Source organism: Aspergillus brasiliensis, assembly GCF_001889945.1.
Source record: "Aspergillus brasiliensis CBS 101740 unplaced genomic scaffold ASPBRscaffold_4, whole genome shotgun sequence".
Taxonomy (NCBI): domain Eukaryota; kingdom Fungi; phylum Ascomycota; class Eurotiomycetes; order Eurotiales; family Aspergillaceae; genus Aspergillus; species Aspergillus brasiliensis.
In genome coordinates, this window is record NW_027137445.1 from 2,131,869 (window position 1) to 2,147,627 (window position 15,759).

General features: G+C 52.6%; 3 protein-coding genes across 3 annotated transcripts; 1 reads left to right on the forward strand and 2 right to left on the reverse strand.

Annotated features, from left to right (window-relative positions):
* Positions 1-1,295: 1,295 nt before the first annotated feature.
* ASPBRDRAFT_121698 (putative myosin class II heavy chain (MHC)) lies at positions 1,296-7,992 on the forward strand (the record flags this gene model as incomplete). The annotated part of the gene is made up of 2 exons (XM_067617449.1): positions 1,296-1,326; positions 1,391-7,992. 2 exons carry the CDS (start codon positions 1,296-1,298, stop codon positions 7,990-7,992), a joined length of 6,633 nt encoding a protein of 2,210 aa, XP_067481066.1.
* Positions 7,993-8,878: 886 nt separating this feature from the next.
* Positions 8,879-10,567, reverse strand: ASPBRDRAFT_28995 (F-box protein; the record flags this gene model as incomplete). The annotated part of the gene is made up of 1 exon (XM_067622593.1): positions 8,879-10,567. One exon carries the CDS (start codon positions 10,565-10,567, stop codon positions 8,879-8,881), a length of 1,689 nt encoding a protein of 562 aa, XP_067481067.1.
* Positions 10,568-11,677: 1,110 nt separating this feature from the next.
* ASPBRDRAFT_122321 (putative RNA export mediator Gle1) lies at positions 11,678-13,322 on the reverse strand (the record flags this gene model as incomplete). The annotated part of the gene is made up of 3 exons (XM_067617502.1): positions 11,678-12,448; positions 12,519-12,826; positions 12,947-13,322. 3 exons carry the CDS (start codon positions 13,320-13,322, stop codon positions 11,678-11,680), a joined length of 1,455 nt encoding a protein of 484 aa, XP_067481068.1.
* Positions 13,323-15,759: the final 2,437 nt, after the last annotated feature.

A 15,759-nucleotide genomic window follows, 5' to 3' on the forward strand; every position in this document is an offset into this window, starting at 1 on the left:
TCGGGTATCTATCTAGTATCTATATTGTAAAGGCTGGGGAAGTGCTGGTGGATGCCATATCCCACCGGCAGGCTGGGGAGAGGGAGGAAGACCCATCATTCTGCAGGCTGCCAGACAGATACATACATACTGTTTTGCTCCCAAACTCAAAGAATCCCCGCGCCTTGCAGGCTTGCAGAGCATAGAGTTGATAACCCACTGACTCGCATGAGTTGGGTAAGGTTGGTACCTACAGACAGCCGAGCACCACGTACGTAGATGGCGGTCAAAGATGAAGATCGGGTTGAGCTGGCCAGCTGGAGGCACTATGCCGGGCTAAGGAACACCACTATCCCCAATTCATGCTTAACCTGGCTCACTAGTCGTCCAACTAAGGCCCATTTTGAAGAGTCGTGAGGCCAGAATCCGCTCCCAATGCGGATATCTGGGAAGTGGTTACCATACCATTACCTTTCCCCCAACGGTCGCCCTCGCAGCTCTCCACTGCTGATTAGGTAGTTTAGCGTTAAGTTGTGTGTTATTTTCACGCGCCTGTGCAGCTTTGGAAAGTCAAAAAACGGGCTTGCTTGCTGGCGGATCGTGACATGGCCTCCCCAGACTGATTCGATCCAAGTTCGAATGAAGGAAGGGCAAGAAAAAAAAGTTGCCAAAAACAAAAAAAAAATTGAACAGGAAAAAATCAAGGTCCGCCTCTCAATTACTTACTCTCTGACCACCACACCTTCCTCTATGACTACTACTACTACTACTAGTCGCAACGCTTGATCCTTGTCTTCTTTCAACTCCAATCCAGCTGTCCTTTGTGGATGCGCCATGCCCAAGTTCCCTCGCATACCTTAGGTATCTGTGATCTGTTGTTCATCCATTCGCTTTCTCTCTGTCCTTGTCCCGTCGCCGCAATCCGCGGATGTCTGTTTGGGGATCTTCTTTCGGAACTACCCACCGCCCCTGAAGATTATTCCTCCCCCCTCCACCCTCCTCCCCCAAATTCCACGGTGTTATAGGTACCACTCACTGGTCGCATTTTTTTCCCCAATCGCGCTCTCGTCCAAGCGTGTGATTTGTCTCGTCCCTTCCCCTCCTTTCGTGTGTCGATCACAGCTCATCGGCGAGGTGGATTCGGTCTCAGCGCTTTGATTTCCATGCTTCAACATTCTGGACGATAAGGGGAGCAGCAAGCAAGCGCTTGCTGCAGGAGTCGAAACGGAAGGTGTGTCTGCCTGTCGAAGTGTTACCTTGGCTGCATCAATCCCACATTTCCAATTCATCTTCCCCCCCAAAAATCCCACCTCCCTATGGCGGTGTCTCCTGCCAGTCATCTTCCTCGTTCCCGTCACACCTCCAATCTAGTCCATGGGCTAATAGTACCTCGATGCCGTTGTACGCTTAGATCTAGGTCCCTCCGCATCTTCCGCCAACTCGGCGCTTTCGCCGTCGCCGCAGCACCCTACAGATCCGTCCGGCCTCCGTGACGATTCCCTACTGACGGTGCCATTGACTTCCATTTCCGCATCGCCAGGAGCGTCGAGTCTCTCGGCCGCTGGATCACCTGGCCGGTCGAACTCCCCCCGGGGCCGCAGCGTCACCCCGAACCCCCCGAATACCCTTCCTACTCTATCCACATACCGGGCCGCCTGGGATTCGTCAACCTCCCCGGAAAACCGAAGGGCGGAGAGTAGTATCTACTATACCACCGCCTGGGGCTCACCGTATGCTGCACCGAGTCCTCGGAGGCTGTCGTGGTCACTGAGTCAAGCCGGAGGTGTCGACCGTGATTCCGGAAATAGCTCTCCGGTATCGATGCACAGTGGCATCCGTAACGGTTCCGAATCGAACAATCCCGAGCTCTTGAGACCGTCTGCCCGGGACAGCTCAGCGAGACAACTGTACAGCGGCAATTCCAGCCGGTCTCCAGCCCGAGACATTTTTGGTAGGAAAGGTGGGAAGTCGATAAAGGACTTTACGCAAGATTGGATTAATCAATACCTCACCGGTCAACCCAGAACCGAACGAAGCAATTGGTTAAGCGACGACTCGGGCAGTGAGGCTCCTTCGTTCATTACAGCACAGAACTACTTCGCAGAGGACGCATCTGACGATTGGCTCGGCCTGGAACAAGATCCTCGCGACGAGGACCTCTTGAAGACCCCAACCTTAGCTGACTTCGTAAACCGAAGAACAGCTCGTCGCGAAGGCAGCCTCCCACGCCAACGGACAAGGGATTATCTTCATAAGAGAGCAGATACACTTCGACAGGAAGACTTTTGGGGGTTTGCATACGATAAAGACCCTCAACCGATCACAATGGATTCAACAGAAGCACAGTCCCTCGTGGAACAAGGGTCCAACAAGGCACTTCCAACGATAGAAAAACCGCTCCCTCCCACCCCGCCAGATCCTTCGCTGATGGAACAACTTGATACTCCTACCGAGCCGAGAGCCGTGAAAAGCCCAGCGCTCGACAGGGACAGCCAGACGCCGGTACAACGATTCAGGAAGAAGATTATTTGGCGGGGTAAAGCATGCTTCATCTCGCTGCCATTCGACGACAAACGAGGCACGGAGGAGTCTGGGTACCGTTTGTTGACGGTGGACGATGTCAAGCAACGGTTGAGAGATTGGGAAGAGCAGGGATATGACACCCGCGGATTCAGCGTCGGATCGGAAGATGTGCTGGATACGGAGTTGGGCGGCCTCAGTCGTCCGCTTTTCCCAGATCCGGCAGAAGTTCATGAGGAAAGACAGGAAGGAAGGTATGGGGTCAGCATTCCCGATAAAGCAGAGTGGGATGCATATGTTGCGTATCTTCAGGAAGAGAAGCTACGTGCCCTGGGTGTGTTCTTGGATGAACCCAAGCCCTCGATCTCACCAGCCTCCGCTGCGATGAGCCAAATGGCCCCCTTCCCCGGCCTTGTATCGTCGCCACCGATACCGACAGGGTCAGCAGCTAGCAACCCTCTATCTCTGTCTCATCATTTCTCTCCGCAGCTGGGCCAGCCAGCTAACCCCGCCGGTCTGGGGACGCTTGCTTCTCCTGCTTCGCAGTTCAGCATACAAACCCCATTCCTTGGGGTCGACCAAAACAATCTGCTCCCTGGATACCCTATGCAATTTCAACCTACTCCTCCTGCTCAGGGCTCGCTCACCCCCCAACATTTCTTTAATGCGCGGCAAGCAGGCCCCGCCGCATCCATTCCTGGAACACTTCCTCACCTGGGCTCGATTCTTTCTCCCGTGTCGCCCCTGAACGAGCAGGGTGCCTTCCACCCTGGCTTGAACGAACAGCCAGGCCTACCCAAGGAGGCTTTCGGTGATCATGAGTTGCGGGATAATGTCACTGAAGGCCAGCTACTACGTCCCATTCGCACCCCAACGGAAGGGCCTGATCACTTCCACGCCTCTACCGTCGAGATCGCCCAGCCCACCCCCCGTGGTCACGACCGTGGCCATAACCTGAGCGAAACGCTACAGAAGGGTCTGGATAGAATACCACCGAGCTATCATCTGGAGGAGACTATTGACCGACAGCTTGACGAAGGCGATCGTGAGCCGGCTCTTCATAATTTTGATGGCTCTGACCTTCTACAATCTCGCTGGGCTTTCCCAGGTGCCGACGCTCTTGCCTCCCAACAGTTCCCTCAACACATGCACCAGTTCTACGGCGGCGATTATGCAGCAGGTAATGCCCATGATGGCTCCGATATCGATACAAACCCGAGTCTTTCTGGAACGCCTCAGCGACATGGTCCACTTGCGAATAACATACCGTGGCATGAACCGAAGCCCAGTGCTGGCTCTTATACAGGCGGACACCGCTCCAAGCTTTCGTCCTCTACTTTCAACGTCGATGCGAAGGAATTCAACCCAACTGCCTCAATCCCTTCACAGCAATTCCCCTTTCAAGAGAACTCCTTCCAACCCTCGGCTGTTGGAAATCCGATGTTCACCTTTGGCTCTGTACCCAGCTTCAATCCCTCTGCTAGCGCCTTCAATCTTACCGCACCCCCATTCACACCCAGTGCTCCTGCTAATGATCCAACCACACAAAACACCGGCTCGAGCGAGTTCAAGTTTTCCACCGGCTCTTTCAATGTCGCAGCTCCTGCTTTCAATCCCACTGCAAGTAGCTTCACCGCGAAGCCTGAGCAACCTGCAAATGGCCGAACCAAAATATTCGATGATGCCGATGTCTCGGAGGCATCAAAGGCCTCCAAGAAGTCCAAGGCCATTCCCATCGTGCGACCGGATGAGACCATGGAAGACAAGAGCAGCAAAGAGGAGGCCGACAATGACAATGGCCGCCCCGTCCGTACTGATCGCCACAAGCGTGCACGTCGCGGTGATGAAGCATCAGATGGAGAGGCCCAGTTCAGCATGTCTCACGCATTGTCAGAGGGCGGTAACGTTCAACAATCGCAAGTGTCTAGCGCACACGGTGTACCCGCTGAAGGCAAAGAAAACATACAACCCGAGGGTGGAGATAGCAATGGAGCAACCCAGAAGCCTGTCTCGATTCAGGACGACAAGTTCGCCGAAAGGAAAGATACGCCCATCAGTGAAGCGTCGACCTGGACACCTTTCGATAAGAAGAACGAGAGTACGGAAGCAGCTCAGGAGTCAGGACCGGTTACCGAGATACAACCCAAGTCAGAGTCGCTATCCGCCGAGGGAGAATCTGTTGGCAACAAAGAGCAAGAAAAGCCTACCGAAGATAACCAGAAGCACAATCTCCTGTCACCCACTGCGAAGCCCTTTCAGTTCAAAGCCTTTGTTCCCGAATATGTGCCGGCTTCTGCTGGGGAGCCGACGCCTGCCCCCAAGCCGCTGGATGATGGGAAGACCGATGTCACTTCCAAAGCTCCAGCTTCCCCTAAGCGTGAACCTATGCTATCTGAAACCCATGCTGATGAGGCTGAGGACTCGCCTGACGATGAGGAGCTCAATGCTATCATGGAGCAGTTGAATGATGACTCGGACGTTGGAATTGAACGTTTGAGCACGCCTCAGCCCCGTGACCGTATCCCCGAGTCTGCCCTGCATCCATCTAAAGAAAAGCGACACGCTCCTGCCGACAATAGGAGCGAGGCTCCCAGCCCGAGCCCAGGACGTGGCCTAATGACCAACACACTGAATGTACCTAAGCTCGACTTCGATGCTCAATCTCAGTTCTCTGTCTCCCCCTCCAAGGGTGTCGGTTCTGGAATTCCTTCTCCTGTGCGGCATCTGGTCAACCAGAATGATCACATCAGTGACTGGGACGATGTGATCTCGTCTGGTGAAGATGAGAAGCTGGCGAACCGGAGCAGATTCTTTGATCGTCGGATCAACGACCTCGTCGGCTCCGCCATTGATGAACGACTAACGCCGCTCGAGCGCGCGCTTGGTGTTATTCAAGAATCTGTCATGTCAATCGCCCCTGGTCCTCGCACCAAATTGGAGTGGAGCGCATCTGTCGAGGGTGATAATAGCGACGCTGATGATGAGGACGATGTATATGAGAACGCGTCATATAGTACCAGATCGTATCTCCGCCAGAAGGAGAAACTTGACAAGCTAAAGACCGTTTTCTTGGAGGCACTCGCATCCCGCGATAGTGAGCAGGAGAAGGACCAAACGGTTTCCGAACTCGTACAGCTGCGTGAAAGCGTCTCTGCTCTCCAGGCTTTGACCGTGCAGAAGCTATCGCAAGATCCGGTGGATGAGATAAGGATAATGATTCAAGACGTTGTCTCAAACCAACTGAGCCAGCAGAACTCTCGTCCCTCTGAAGCAGAGGAGATCGGCGCTGAAAGCCTTATGCTCCAGATTGATGGTCTGAAGAATATGCTTAGGCTCTCTGATGAGCGGGCCGATCAGGAGTACAAGCTTCGGAGAGAAGCTAACGACTCCGTTGCGGAGCTCCAGCGGCTACTGAAGGTCGCCGAGGAGGATGCTGCACGCCACAGTGAAGCTGCTGAGTCCGCCGAGTCCCGCCTGCTCCATTTCAAGGCCGAGAAGATTCCTTACTTTGAGAACATCCAACATAAGGCCGACTCGCTTGAGAAAGAGCAGGAGACGCTGAAGTTCACTCTCGCTGAATTATCCTCCAAGAACATCGCACTTCAGGGCACCCTGGATGAGTACCGCGTTTCGAGCGATAACTGGAAACGGGATAGCGAGGAGGCCAGAGCTGAACTCGAGCAGGTCAAGGCGGATAACAAGGAACTACGGGGTACAATTGGCCAGCTGAAGACGCGTTTGGAGGACGGCATGAGTATCCGGCACAATCTCGGCGAGAAGCTTGATCGGCTCCAGGATGAGATGGCAACCGTGACTCGGGACGTCACCCGCGACCAGGCCTCTTGGCGTAGACGCGAAGAGGACTTGAATGCCAAGTACAACGAACTTCGTGCAGCATATGGTCGGGAGGTGAAGCTCCGTGAGAAGCTTGAGGAGGATATCAATGAGCTCGAAGCGCAGGAGCGCGAGGCAGCCAAGCTGAAGTTCATCTTTGGCCAATCTCAGCAGGAGAATGCCAGACTTGAAGAGCTCGTCGCAAACCTCCGGCTCGAAAACCATGATCTGGAGCTCAAGGCGGCTCGGTTTGAGCGGGAGTTCAACGAAGCTCGTGAAAGCAGTCGCGTTGAGATTCAGCGCACCAGGAATTCGCTGGAGTCGGATCTTGATGCTGCCAACAGCCAGGTCAACATTGTCCGTGCTGAACTGGAAACCCAGATTCTTCGTCTCCAGAGTCAAATGGACAACGTCAGGATGGAAAGTGACACCGCCCGGGAGCGCTACGAGATGCTGTTGGAAGAGGCCAATGAGACCAAGGCCAACAACTTGGCTGCTGCTGTGCAAGCCAAGGAACTGGCAGTGGAAGAACAACGGCGGGCACACGAACGGGTGCTCAATGACCTTCGGGAACGCCACGCGCGTGCGCTGCACAATGCTTCTGAAGACAGACAGCGCACGGAATCTCATCTTCTCGACCGCCTGGCCTTGTCTGATGACAAGGTGAAGCATCTCGAGGACCGGGTTCATCACCTCGAGGAGAGGCTCGAAATTGCACAGTCTGCTGCCCGTGCTGCTGCCGAGGCCGCTCAGTCTGCCAAGGCAGCGCCCGCCATGCCGCCTGCGCACTCGAGCTCGCCTTCATTGGCATTCCGTGAGGGATCCATGATGCCTGAGAAGATCTCGCCTCAAGCCTTGAGAGAGTCAATCTTGGTACTTCAGGACCAGTTGCAGCAGCGTGAAACTCGCATCGAGGAACTCGAACAAGAAGTCGCCGCTGTTGACAAGGACGCTCCAAACAAGATCAAGGAGAAAGACACAGAGATCAACTGGTTGCGTGAGCTCTTGGGCGTCCGCATTGATGACCTCCAGGACATCATCACCACCGTGTCGCAGCCGTCCTTCGACCGCAATGCGGTCCGCGATGCCGCCATCCGTTTGAAGGCCAATTTGCAGATGCAGCAACAGGAGAAGGAAAGAATCCATTCCGGGCACGGTTTCCCTAGCCTTCCCTCCTTGGCAGAGTTGACTGCGTCACCACGCAATCTTCCTCTCGCAGCTGCAGCGGCTTGGGGCAACTGGCGTAAGGGAAGAGATACTTCCAACTCTCACGGTTCCGAACAGACGCCATCGAAATCTGGAAATGCAAGCTCCTTCTTGTCAGGCCTCTTGACCCCTCCGGCCTCCAGTGTCCGACAGGCTTCGCCTCAGGCCGTTGGTACTTCCGCGACAATGGGTTCCAGGCGTCCATCGGCGAGTCGGCCTTTGAGGAACTACGATACGACGCCCAAGGCCGCTCCAGCTCGCGGAAGCAGAATGCGAGAGCCGCCGAGTACGCCCCCGTTGCTCCGTAGGTCAAGTTACGACCACGATGCGGAGCCTGCTGATTATGCCCACGACTCCTTTGGGGAGGATGCGGAAAGCACAGCCGACGGTCTCGTCTCGGAATCCCCTCGGGACACGGCAGACGGGCCATTCGGACCGCAAATACAAGCATGAACTGTCTATACACTATCTTTTCTCATTCATGTCCATAGACATTTGAAATCGTCAGTTGTCTCATCACGGAGATGACTGATACTGTTACATTATGATGCATTTTTCCCCTTTCCTACCCACATCGACCTCTCATTTGATATTGCATACTTCGTGCCAGTTGACATGTTCATTTGCTGATTGTTTGGTTTGAGCAAGTTTATTGACCTTTTTCCCCCATATTTTTGCTCAACGGCAGTGGATTTATGATATTCTTTCCTTCGTTAATATACCATACCACATTTTTCCTGCGTCCTACTGGATACCACACCTGTTGAAATGTACTTTTGCCGCAAATCTGTACACAAGTTTCTGCGCTTTTTGCTATTTTACTTCCTTTTTAAATAATTCCAACGTGTCACTCGTTTGTGGTTCCTTGCATGCATGCACCGCACTATTATTATCTCATAATGGTGTGTGTGTAATCCGTCTTGGGAGATGCATGCGCCATTGCAGGAGGACCCTTACTTCATTTACATCATCATCATCATCATCATCATCATCATCATCATCATCATACCATACCCACTAACCCTCTTTTCTCTTACCCCCCTTGCTGTTGGCTACTATTTAAGTCAACAGTGTATCATGTAGATACCCTTCTCATTCTATTCACTTCTTAATTGGACATGTCTAATACATATGCTTATCTTTTTTAGATTCCATTCTTATCTTTCACAGGCATACATACATACACAGCATTTATTCTTAGACAAGATACATTCATACAAGCATGCACGCACGCATGCATGCATGCATAATACATCACCCCACCTTGCTTATAACTTCTAGGAAGTCTTCCCAATACAGACACTGGCAGTAAACTTAAAAGTAGTTACTCAATAGGTCATCAGTGAATCCTCCACTCCAAAACATCATTCCTCGCTAACGCCATCACCTCATAATACCCACCATCAACAACCTTACTAACCCTCAATTCATCCACATCCACGGATACTCTATCCAACAAGAATGACCATGACGGGATCTTCCTCCCCTCCTCTTCCTCCTCCTCCGGAGGACAGAGAATGGAATGATGTTTCTCTTGTTGGTCGGTACTCATAGCAGAACCATCATCATCATCACCGGTCTTCTTGTTGATGGTATGATTGGTATGGCTGGTATGCATGGACCCGCACTCCTCGATGCAGTATACGTATATTCCCCCTCCTTCTCCTACTCCACATCCTCCTCTTTGGGTAGAAGAATCAGGTTCGTAGATGACTAGGAGTTTGTTATCCGGCGATGTGGAGAGGATGGGAACTGCGGAAGATGCGGTGGGGAGGTTGAGTGGGCTCCAGCGGGGAATTGTTGCTGCTGCTGCTGCTGCTGGGGACAAAGGTATTGATTTAAGATCGGTGTTTAGATCGTGGTGTTGGCGGGATGGGAGTAGGCGGGTGATGGATACTTGTTGAGATGTGCGAGGGGAGGAGGATATGGAGACGTGGCCGATGCAGTAGGCGGATGTGGGGCCGGATTGGAGGGATGCGGTGAAGTAGTGTAACCATGAGTCTGATTGGTTCTGAGGAATTGTTGTGGTCGGTTTGTAGGAAGATGATGAAAGGAGGCGTAGACCTCGGAAGACGACTTTTTCTTCGCCTGCGCCTAGAGTCACGGCCATAGAGGCGGAGTCGAGGTGGATGTGGTGGACGTTTTCGCGCCAGTATTGGAGAAGGGAGGGTGGGTTGTGGTGATGGTGGTGTTGGTGAGCGGCGGAGGGATTGCCTAGGTAGCGGACGCGATTCGGTTGAAAGGCTGTTGTTGTTTCTTGGTGGATTGCGACGCGGAGGAGAGTGTCGTCGGAGGTGAATTCTAGGGAGTCGATGACTCCGTCGGTTTCCTCGTAGCCTGCGCTTGGGGAACTTGCGTATATGACGTCGCGCTGGTCGAGCGTGTATTCTGCTGGGGAGGAAATGCCGTTGTCTTCGTCCTCGGAGAGGCTGTAGATTTGGAGGGTCTTGCCTAGGCCGACGGCGAGAAGGTGGCCTTGGGAGGAGATGGCGATGCAGTGTTTTGCGTAGTGTGGGTTGAGGGCCATGCCGCAGCCGGTGCTGCCTCCGTCCATGAGGGCACGGTATACCGAGGTCCAGAGGGGATAGAGCGTCGTGGCCAGGGAGTACTCCCAGGGAGTCTGCTGCTTCGGACGGGTGAAGATAGTTGCGCGTGCTCCTTTCAGAGTCGCCATTGTTCGGCCATCTTGAGATGTCGCTAGTACTGTAGTAGGGGTGCAGTCTTCAGGCATGTCACGTCTGGAGGCGGTTTTATCGATGTGGGTCCGGTGGCCCAGCAGGTTCAAACAAGCGGTTTGGCAGAAGTACGCATTCCATTCTTCGTTTGTGAGGGAATCGGCACGTGGGGGTATTGGCACGGGGAGTTCGGTCAGAGCGTTCCGAAGGATAGATGACATTGACGCTGCTTTTCGCCATGAGCAACATGCTGAGCGGGCAGCGACGTACGTCTCGATATCGACATTTTCGAGGATACAGAGAATGAGCTCGATGGGGAGGGTCGCAGCCATGGATGAATTGATCGTAGACATTGTGTATAGGTGTACTCACATGTCCATCAGGTGATGATTGTCGGGGGAACAGGAGACAGCATATTGTAGGCTAGTGGGAGGCCAGTTTTATACGGGAAGATGAATGAGCGGCGATAAGACAAGTAAGTCAGTCCCTGGCAGACCAGGCCCAGGGCCGGTCATACCGAATGGCGTGGATCGACATCCAGGGCTGTGAGGGTCACCAGCCTTTGCTCTTGTGTAATGTCAACAAATGTCAGTCGACGAGAGTAGCAATGACTGGTGCAAACTAGCGCGTCATTTCGGGTGGATGCGTTGGTGGTGTATACCGCATGTGTCAAGAGATAACATGCGAGAAAGCCAATTATCGACTCGGCAATAGCCCCATAGGCTGTGACGGGCCGAGTGGAGCTGGGAAAACCGAGATGGAATGCTAAGCATTCCTTGCTCTCCATCAACCTTAAAGAGCCGGCAATGACGGAGAGCAGCCCTGGACGCAGCGCATCAGTGGCGTGATGTGATGCCGGTCTTCCATCGGATGATTCTCGGCGGTGGTCCTACCGCGAAAAGAAAAGGTACCGGTTGCAAACCCAATGAATATCCTGATTGATCTGCAGCTTTCCAAACCCGCGGATAAGTCGGATTGACACTTGTGTCACATTCATCTAATCTTTCCGCTTAATTTTCGTATACCTAGTAGGCCCCTCTGTAGGGCTGGTGATAGATAATGTACAATATAATAGAATGCACCGAGCGGAATGAAGCTAGTAAGATCCCAAAATTGAAATGGAAGAAACAGGAATCCTCCATCGTCCAGTACAGCGTACTCAATACGGTGGGCATCAAACTGCCTACTGGCGCCAGCACTGTAACGGCGTCATCAACATCCTTGCTTAGGCTCCAGATCAGCCTTGTGCTCATGACACCGGACAATGCTCGGTCGGGCGTCAGACGCTTGTCATACCATGCCGGGATCGTGATGTGCGGCAACGGCCTTTCATCATCATCATCAATTGCTGGAAGCCTGACAGCTTGGGTGGAGCCACCCATCTTTGCTAAAAAAGGAATAAGGCCGGAGGCAAATTTGGACCTAACGCAACCCAAAATAGACCTTCCTGGTGAACCGCCGGCTCAGAGCAAAATATTCTTTTCCCGTTTATACAGATCCTTGAGAAGCTTGAGTTGGTTAACGCTCATGCTCTGCCGGGGCAGGCTGTCGGGCAATTCGACGATTGCCTTCCTCATCAGCGCCAGTCCGATATGTCCGAAGAAACCAACAATTCTTTCGGCTGACGATTTCAGCATGGCCGAAAGCAGGGTAACATGAGTATCCTGGATCTCGGCGGGAGGGATATTCAGGATCTTATGCATGGTAAACCAAAACATGGTGTTGGGGAACGGGTTCTGGCGCGCGGTTTTGCCAAAATTGCGCAGCGTCAGGGCCGCATACCCAGCACCCAGAGCTGTCATTCGGTCGGCGTGGGCCTGTTCGCTAATGTACGGCCCGTCCGGTCCTTCGCGCCACCAACCCAGGGCACGGCGGCCACCCTCGGTCTTCTCATTGCCGTAGAATCCCCACAGCGCTGGGCAAACGACACGGTACTTGGCCAGGAGAATGTCGACCATGTGGCAGCCCTTGTAGATGAAGGCATCGGCGGAGAATATCTGCGCCGCAACAATCCCGACCGGCTCCGCATGGCCCAGGTTGATGGAAGCCTCCGTAATGAGGGAGGAGATCATGCACTTGGAGAAGATGTTCAAGGCATAAATCAATAGGGCAGGCACCTTATTGTCATCGGAATTGGCAATATTCTCGGGCGGGAAGGCGATGAACTGGCGAACATCCACCGACGGTTCAGCAATGGAGGCCGCTTTTTCCAGCGTCGTTCGAATTTCTTGAAGCTGTTTGGCAGTCGACGAGGTTAGCTCACTGCCTGATTCTACCCTATGAGAAGCAAAGTAAGACACTTACCTGTGTTTTGTTGGCTCCCTTGCCCTCACGTAGTTGTCCAACACACTTCTTGATCGTGCGCCGCATATCGCCCATGTTCTGCTTGACTATAGCATTTGTTTTCCCTTCGTTTTTCAGGTATTGCCGGAATTTCTTGAGATGTTGATGCAATTCCACGTAGCGTGCCTGAACCTTGATTTCTTCATCCGTAAGACGGGCGCCTCCAACCTGTCGCTGTCGCTCCGCCTGTGCCTTTTGCGCCGCTTCCGCTTGGCGTTGGGACGCCTCCTGTTCTGCCCTTTGTGTTTCCTCCTGACGCTTGCGTTGCTCTTCCTCTAGTCGGGCTCGTTCTTTTCGCTCCTGTTCTTCCTGCGCCGCCTTCTTTTTCCTCTCCGCCTCTTCCTCCGCCTTCTTCTTCGCCTCCTCGGCTGCTCTGCGCTCAGCCTCACGCCGAGCAGCCTCCTCCTGCTCTCGCCGTAGCTTCTCGGCCTTCTCTCGTTCTATGCGCTCCGCTTCTTTCCGTGCCTCTTCCTCTCTCCGACGGAGCTCCTCCTCTACCGCTCTTTGATGTGCGCGCAACGTCTCCTCGGCCTCCACCAGTACCCGATCATGAAGAGCGGCAGCCTTGTCAAGGGCCGCATTGTGCTGGGCCTCACGTTCGCTATCAATTCGGTCAAGATTCTCATAGAACGATCGGCGTTCGTAGGCTTTGACCTTCTTCAACTCGGTATTGTGCACGCGGAGCTGTTCAAGGTCCCGCACTAGATCTTGGACTAGCTGCCTGGAAGGGCTATCCATTTGGGAGGGGTAGCTCATGTGTCCCATTGTCGTTGCTCAGCAAGAGAAGTTCGTTGAGAGAATGAGGATGTTGCCGCAGCAAGAAAGAGTGACGTATTCGGGATGAAACGATGACAAGTCTCTGCCGCTGAGGTTCGACAATTCTCCAAAAGCAGATTAACCCTTCCTACAGACCATAATCCGCGTTGAACAAATCAGAGAAAATATGGCTGGTATGTGCCAGTTCTGGCCGAAAGATTGACTTCACAGATTGTTGAGAGCCGCAGTAAATGTAACCGTATCTGATTTCGCATACAATTGACAGCTAGTATCGTGAGTGTAGTTGACGACAAGCTAATGTCGCATTCCGTCGCAGGGGGAAAAGGTAAATCGAGTGTGAGCCACGTAGAATGATCGTTGTCGGTGCTGGTTCTGCAGGGTCGGAGAAGGTTAGTTCAACAATCCCGCGCTTCACACGCAAGGGAAATAGTTGCATGGGAATTCCGTACTCGCAATCAAAGAGAACAAGAATTGACGCCGCAATATGAGTCCGCAGGCTCAAAAAAGCACTGACAGGATAGATAAGACCTTAGGGAGTGTGATCAAACAGCAAAGGCAACCGTCGGGCGCGGCAGCGAGGGACTGAACTAAGAGGTGCCTATCTGGAGACGATGGCTGGTATGCGATCTTCAAAACGGAGACCGAACGTGTTTGCGGGAAGAACACGGCGGCCGGAGCTTAGTCATTCGGAGAGCGCGCTAGCTACGTTCATGGCCTGAATAACTAGGCTACATCCCGCCGAACTCCCCAATGGGCCGGAGAGAAGCAGCGCTTACCACATTTACGGTACAACGGGGCAGCTACTGCACCAAACCGACCAGCTAAACATGGATCGCTCGGTCACCCGTTCCTCGGTCGGAGGGGGGAAAGCCTGGAGACCGGACAACCCTTTTTTTGCATCATCATCATCGTCACCACTACTATGATCAACACCCATTACGAGACAGCTTGGACAAGAGCGCATCTGAGACATCGCTTAACTCTTTTCTCTTTTTCTATAACTGACCGACATATCAGTTCTCCTTTAACTTGGCCCTCAGCGACTCCGTATTAATCTGTCTCTCACACCCCAATAGCTTTTCGCCCACCTCGGCCACCCTTTGATACACGGTCTCGACAAGAGCCCCGCCAAAAGCCGGCCGTGGATCCAATAGCGGGCCACTATTGGACCGGTCGCATCATCAGGGAGGGTATCGATACCATTGCATACGTATCATACCTTGCACCAACAGAGCTCTACTATCGTGGTATCTTCAATACTTGAGAACTAAACATTCCAGGAGTCATTGCCACCAGTGCCAGTTTCATGCATATAGTACTCTGTAGGGACCAGATGTTGTGCACTTGCTCTTTGGATCGACCGTGGGCTTTTTGGAGCCACGACATACTTAGAATAGCATGCAGGTCGCCTTCGAACGCCAATAGGCAGGCAAGGTGGGTATCGCAGAGCAGAAAGTTTCCATACAGCGATCGTACACCAAGATAGTAAGTAGTAAGTAGTCGTGAGCTCCACGGCGTCTTACCGCCTTCTATCTCTACCTTTCTCCGGAGTTGATCTTCCAGCCAGCCGTTGACCACGCAGTTCGTCATTGACAATGCCGAAGGATTGAGGGGTGATCTTCATTAAGTGAGGACATATCCAAGTCAGTTGCTTGTGCCGCACGTTTGGAGACTCATTTGCGGAGTGATCAAAGCGAGACAAAGCCTATTGAGAAAGGTCTTGCAGACGGACTGACAGGCTTGGAGCCAAGCTGCAATGAAATTCCCCCGACCCAGACCCTGTTGGTCTCCATGTATGGTAAGTTTGGTTTAGTGACAAGTTTAATGCACCATTCCCTCGGATTGCTTTTGCCTTGAAGTGTGTCATTCATAGGCGATGGTGAATGATCAGGTCAGATTTGGGTAATAAGTACTGTAGCGATACAATAGAAGGCGGAAACATCTCTTCTTTGGGAGACCCTTTTCAGCGGCATTTATCTAGTTAGTCGGTCTGAAATTTTGTGCGGTTTTTTCCCTGATGTTCCTCTGCTTCTCTCCCCACATCTCTAGTTAGTAGTTTACTAGGTAGGTTGCTGCTATATTATTGTTGTATTTGGCTTCGTATTGGCCGAATGTCCATTTCACTTTGGACCTATTAATCGTGAGTATTATATTAGGTATTGTTTTTTATTTTACTTTTCTGGGACTGAGTAAGTATTATTACCCTGCTACAGTCAGAGAGCTACTACTGGATGCTGCTGCACTGCTGCTCACCACTTAATAGTAGACTAACTCAACTTCTGTCTCTCTCTCTCCTCCTCCTCTTCCTCTTTACCTTCACCTCATCCTCTTTCTTCTCTCTTCCTTCACCTCCCCTCTTCCTTATCTCTTCTTCTTTCTTCACCATCCCTCTCCTTTGGATTAATCTTTCTCTCCCCCCTCCCTC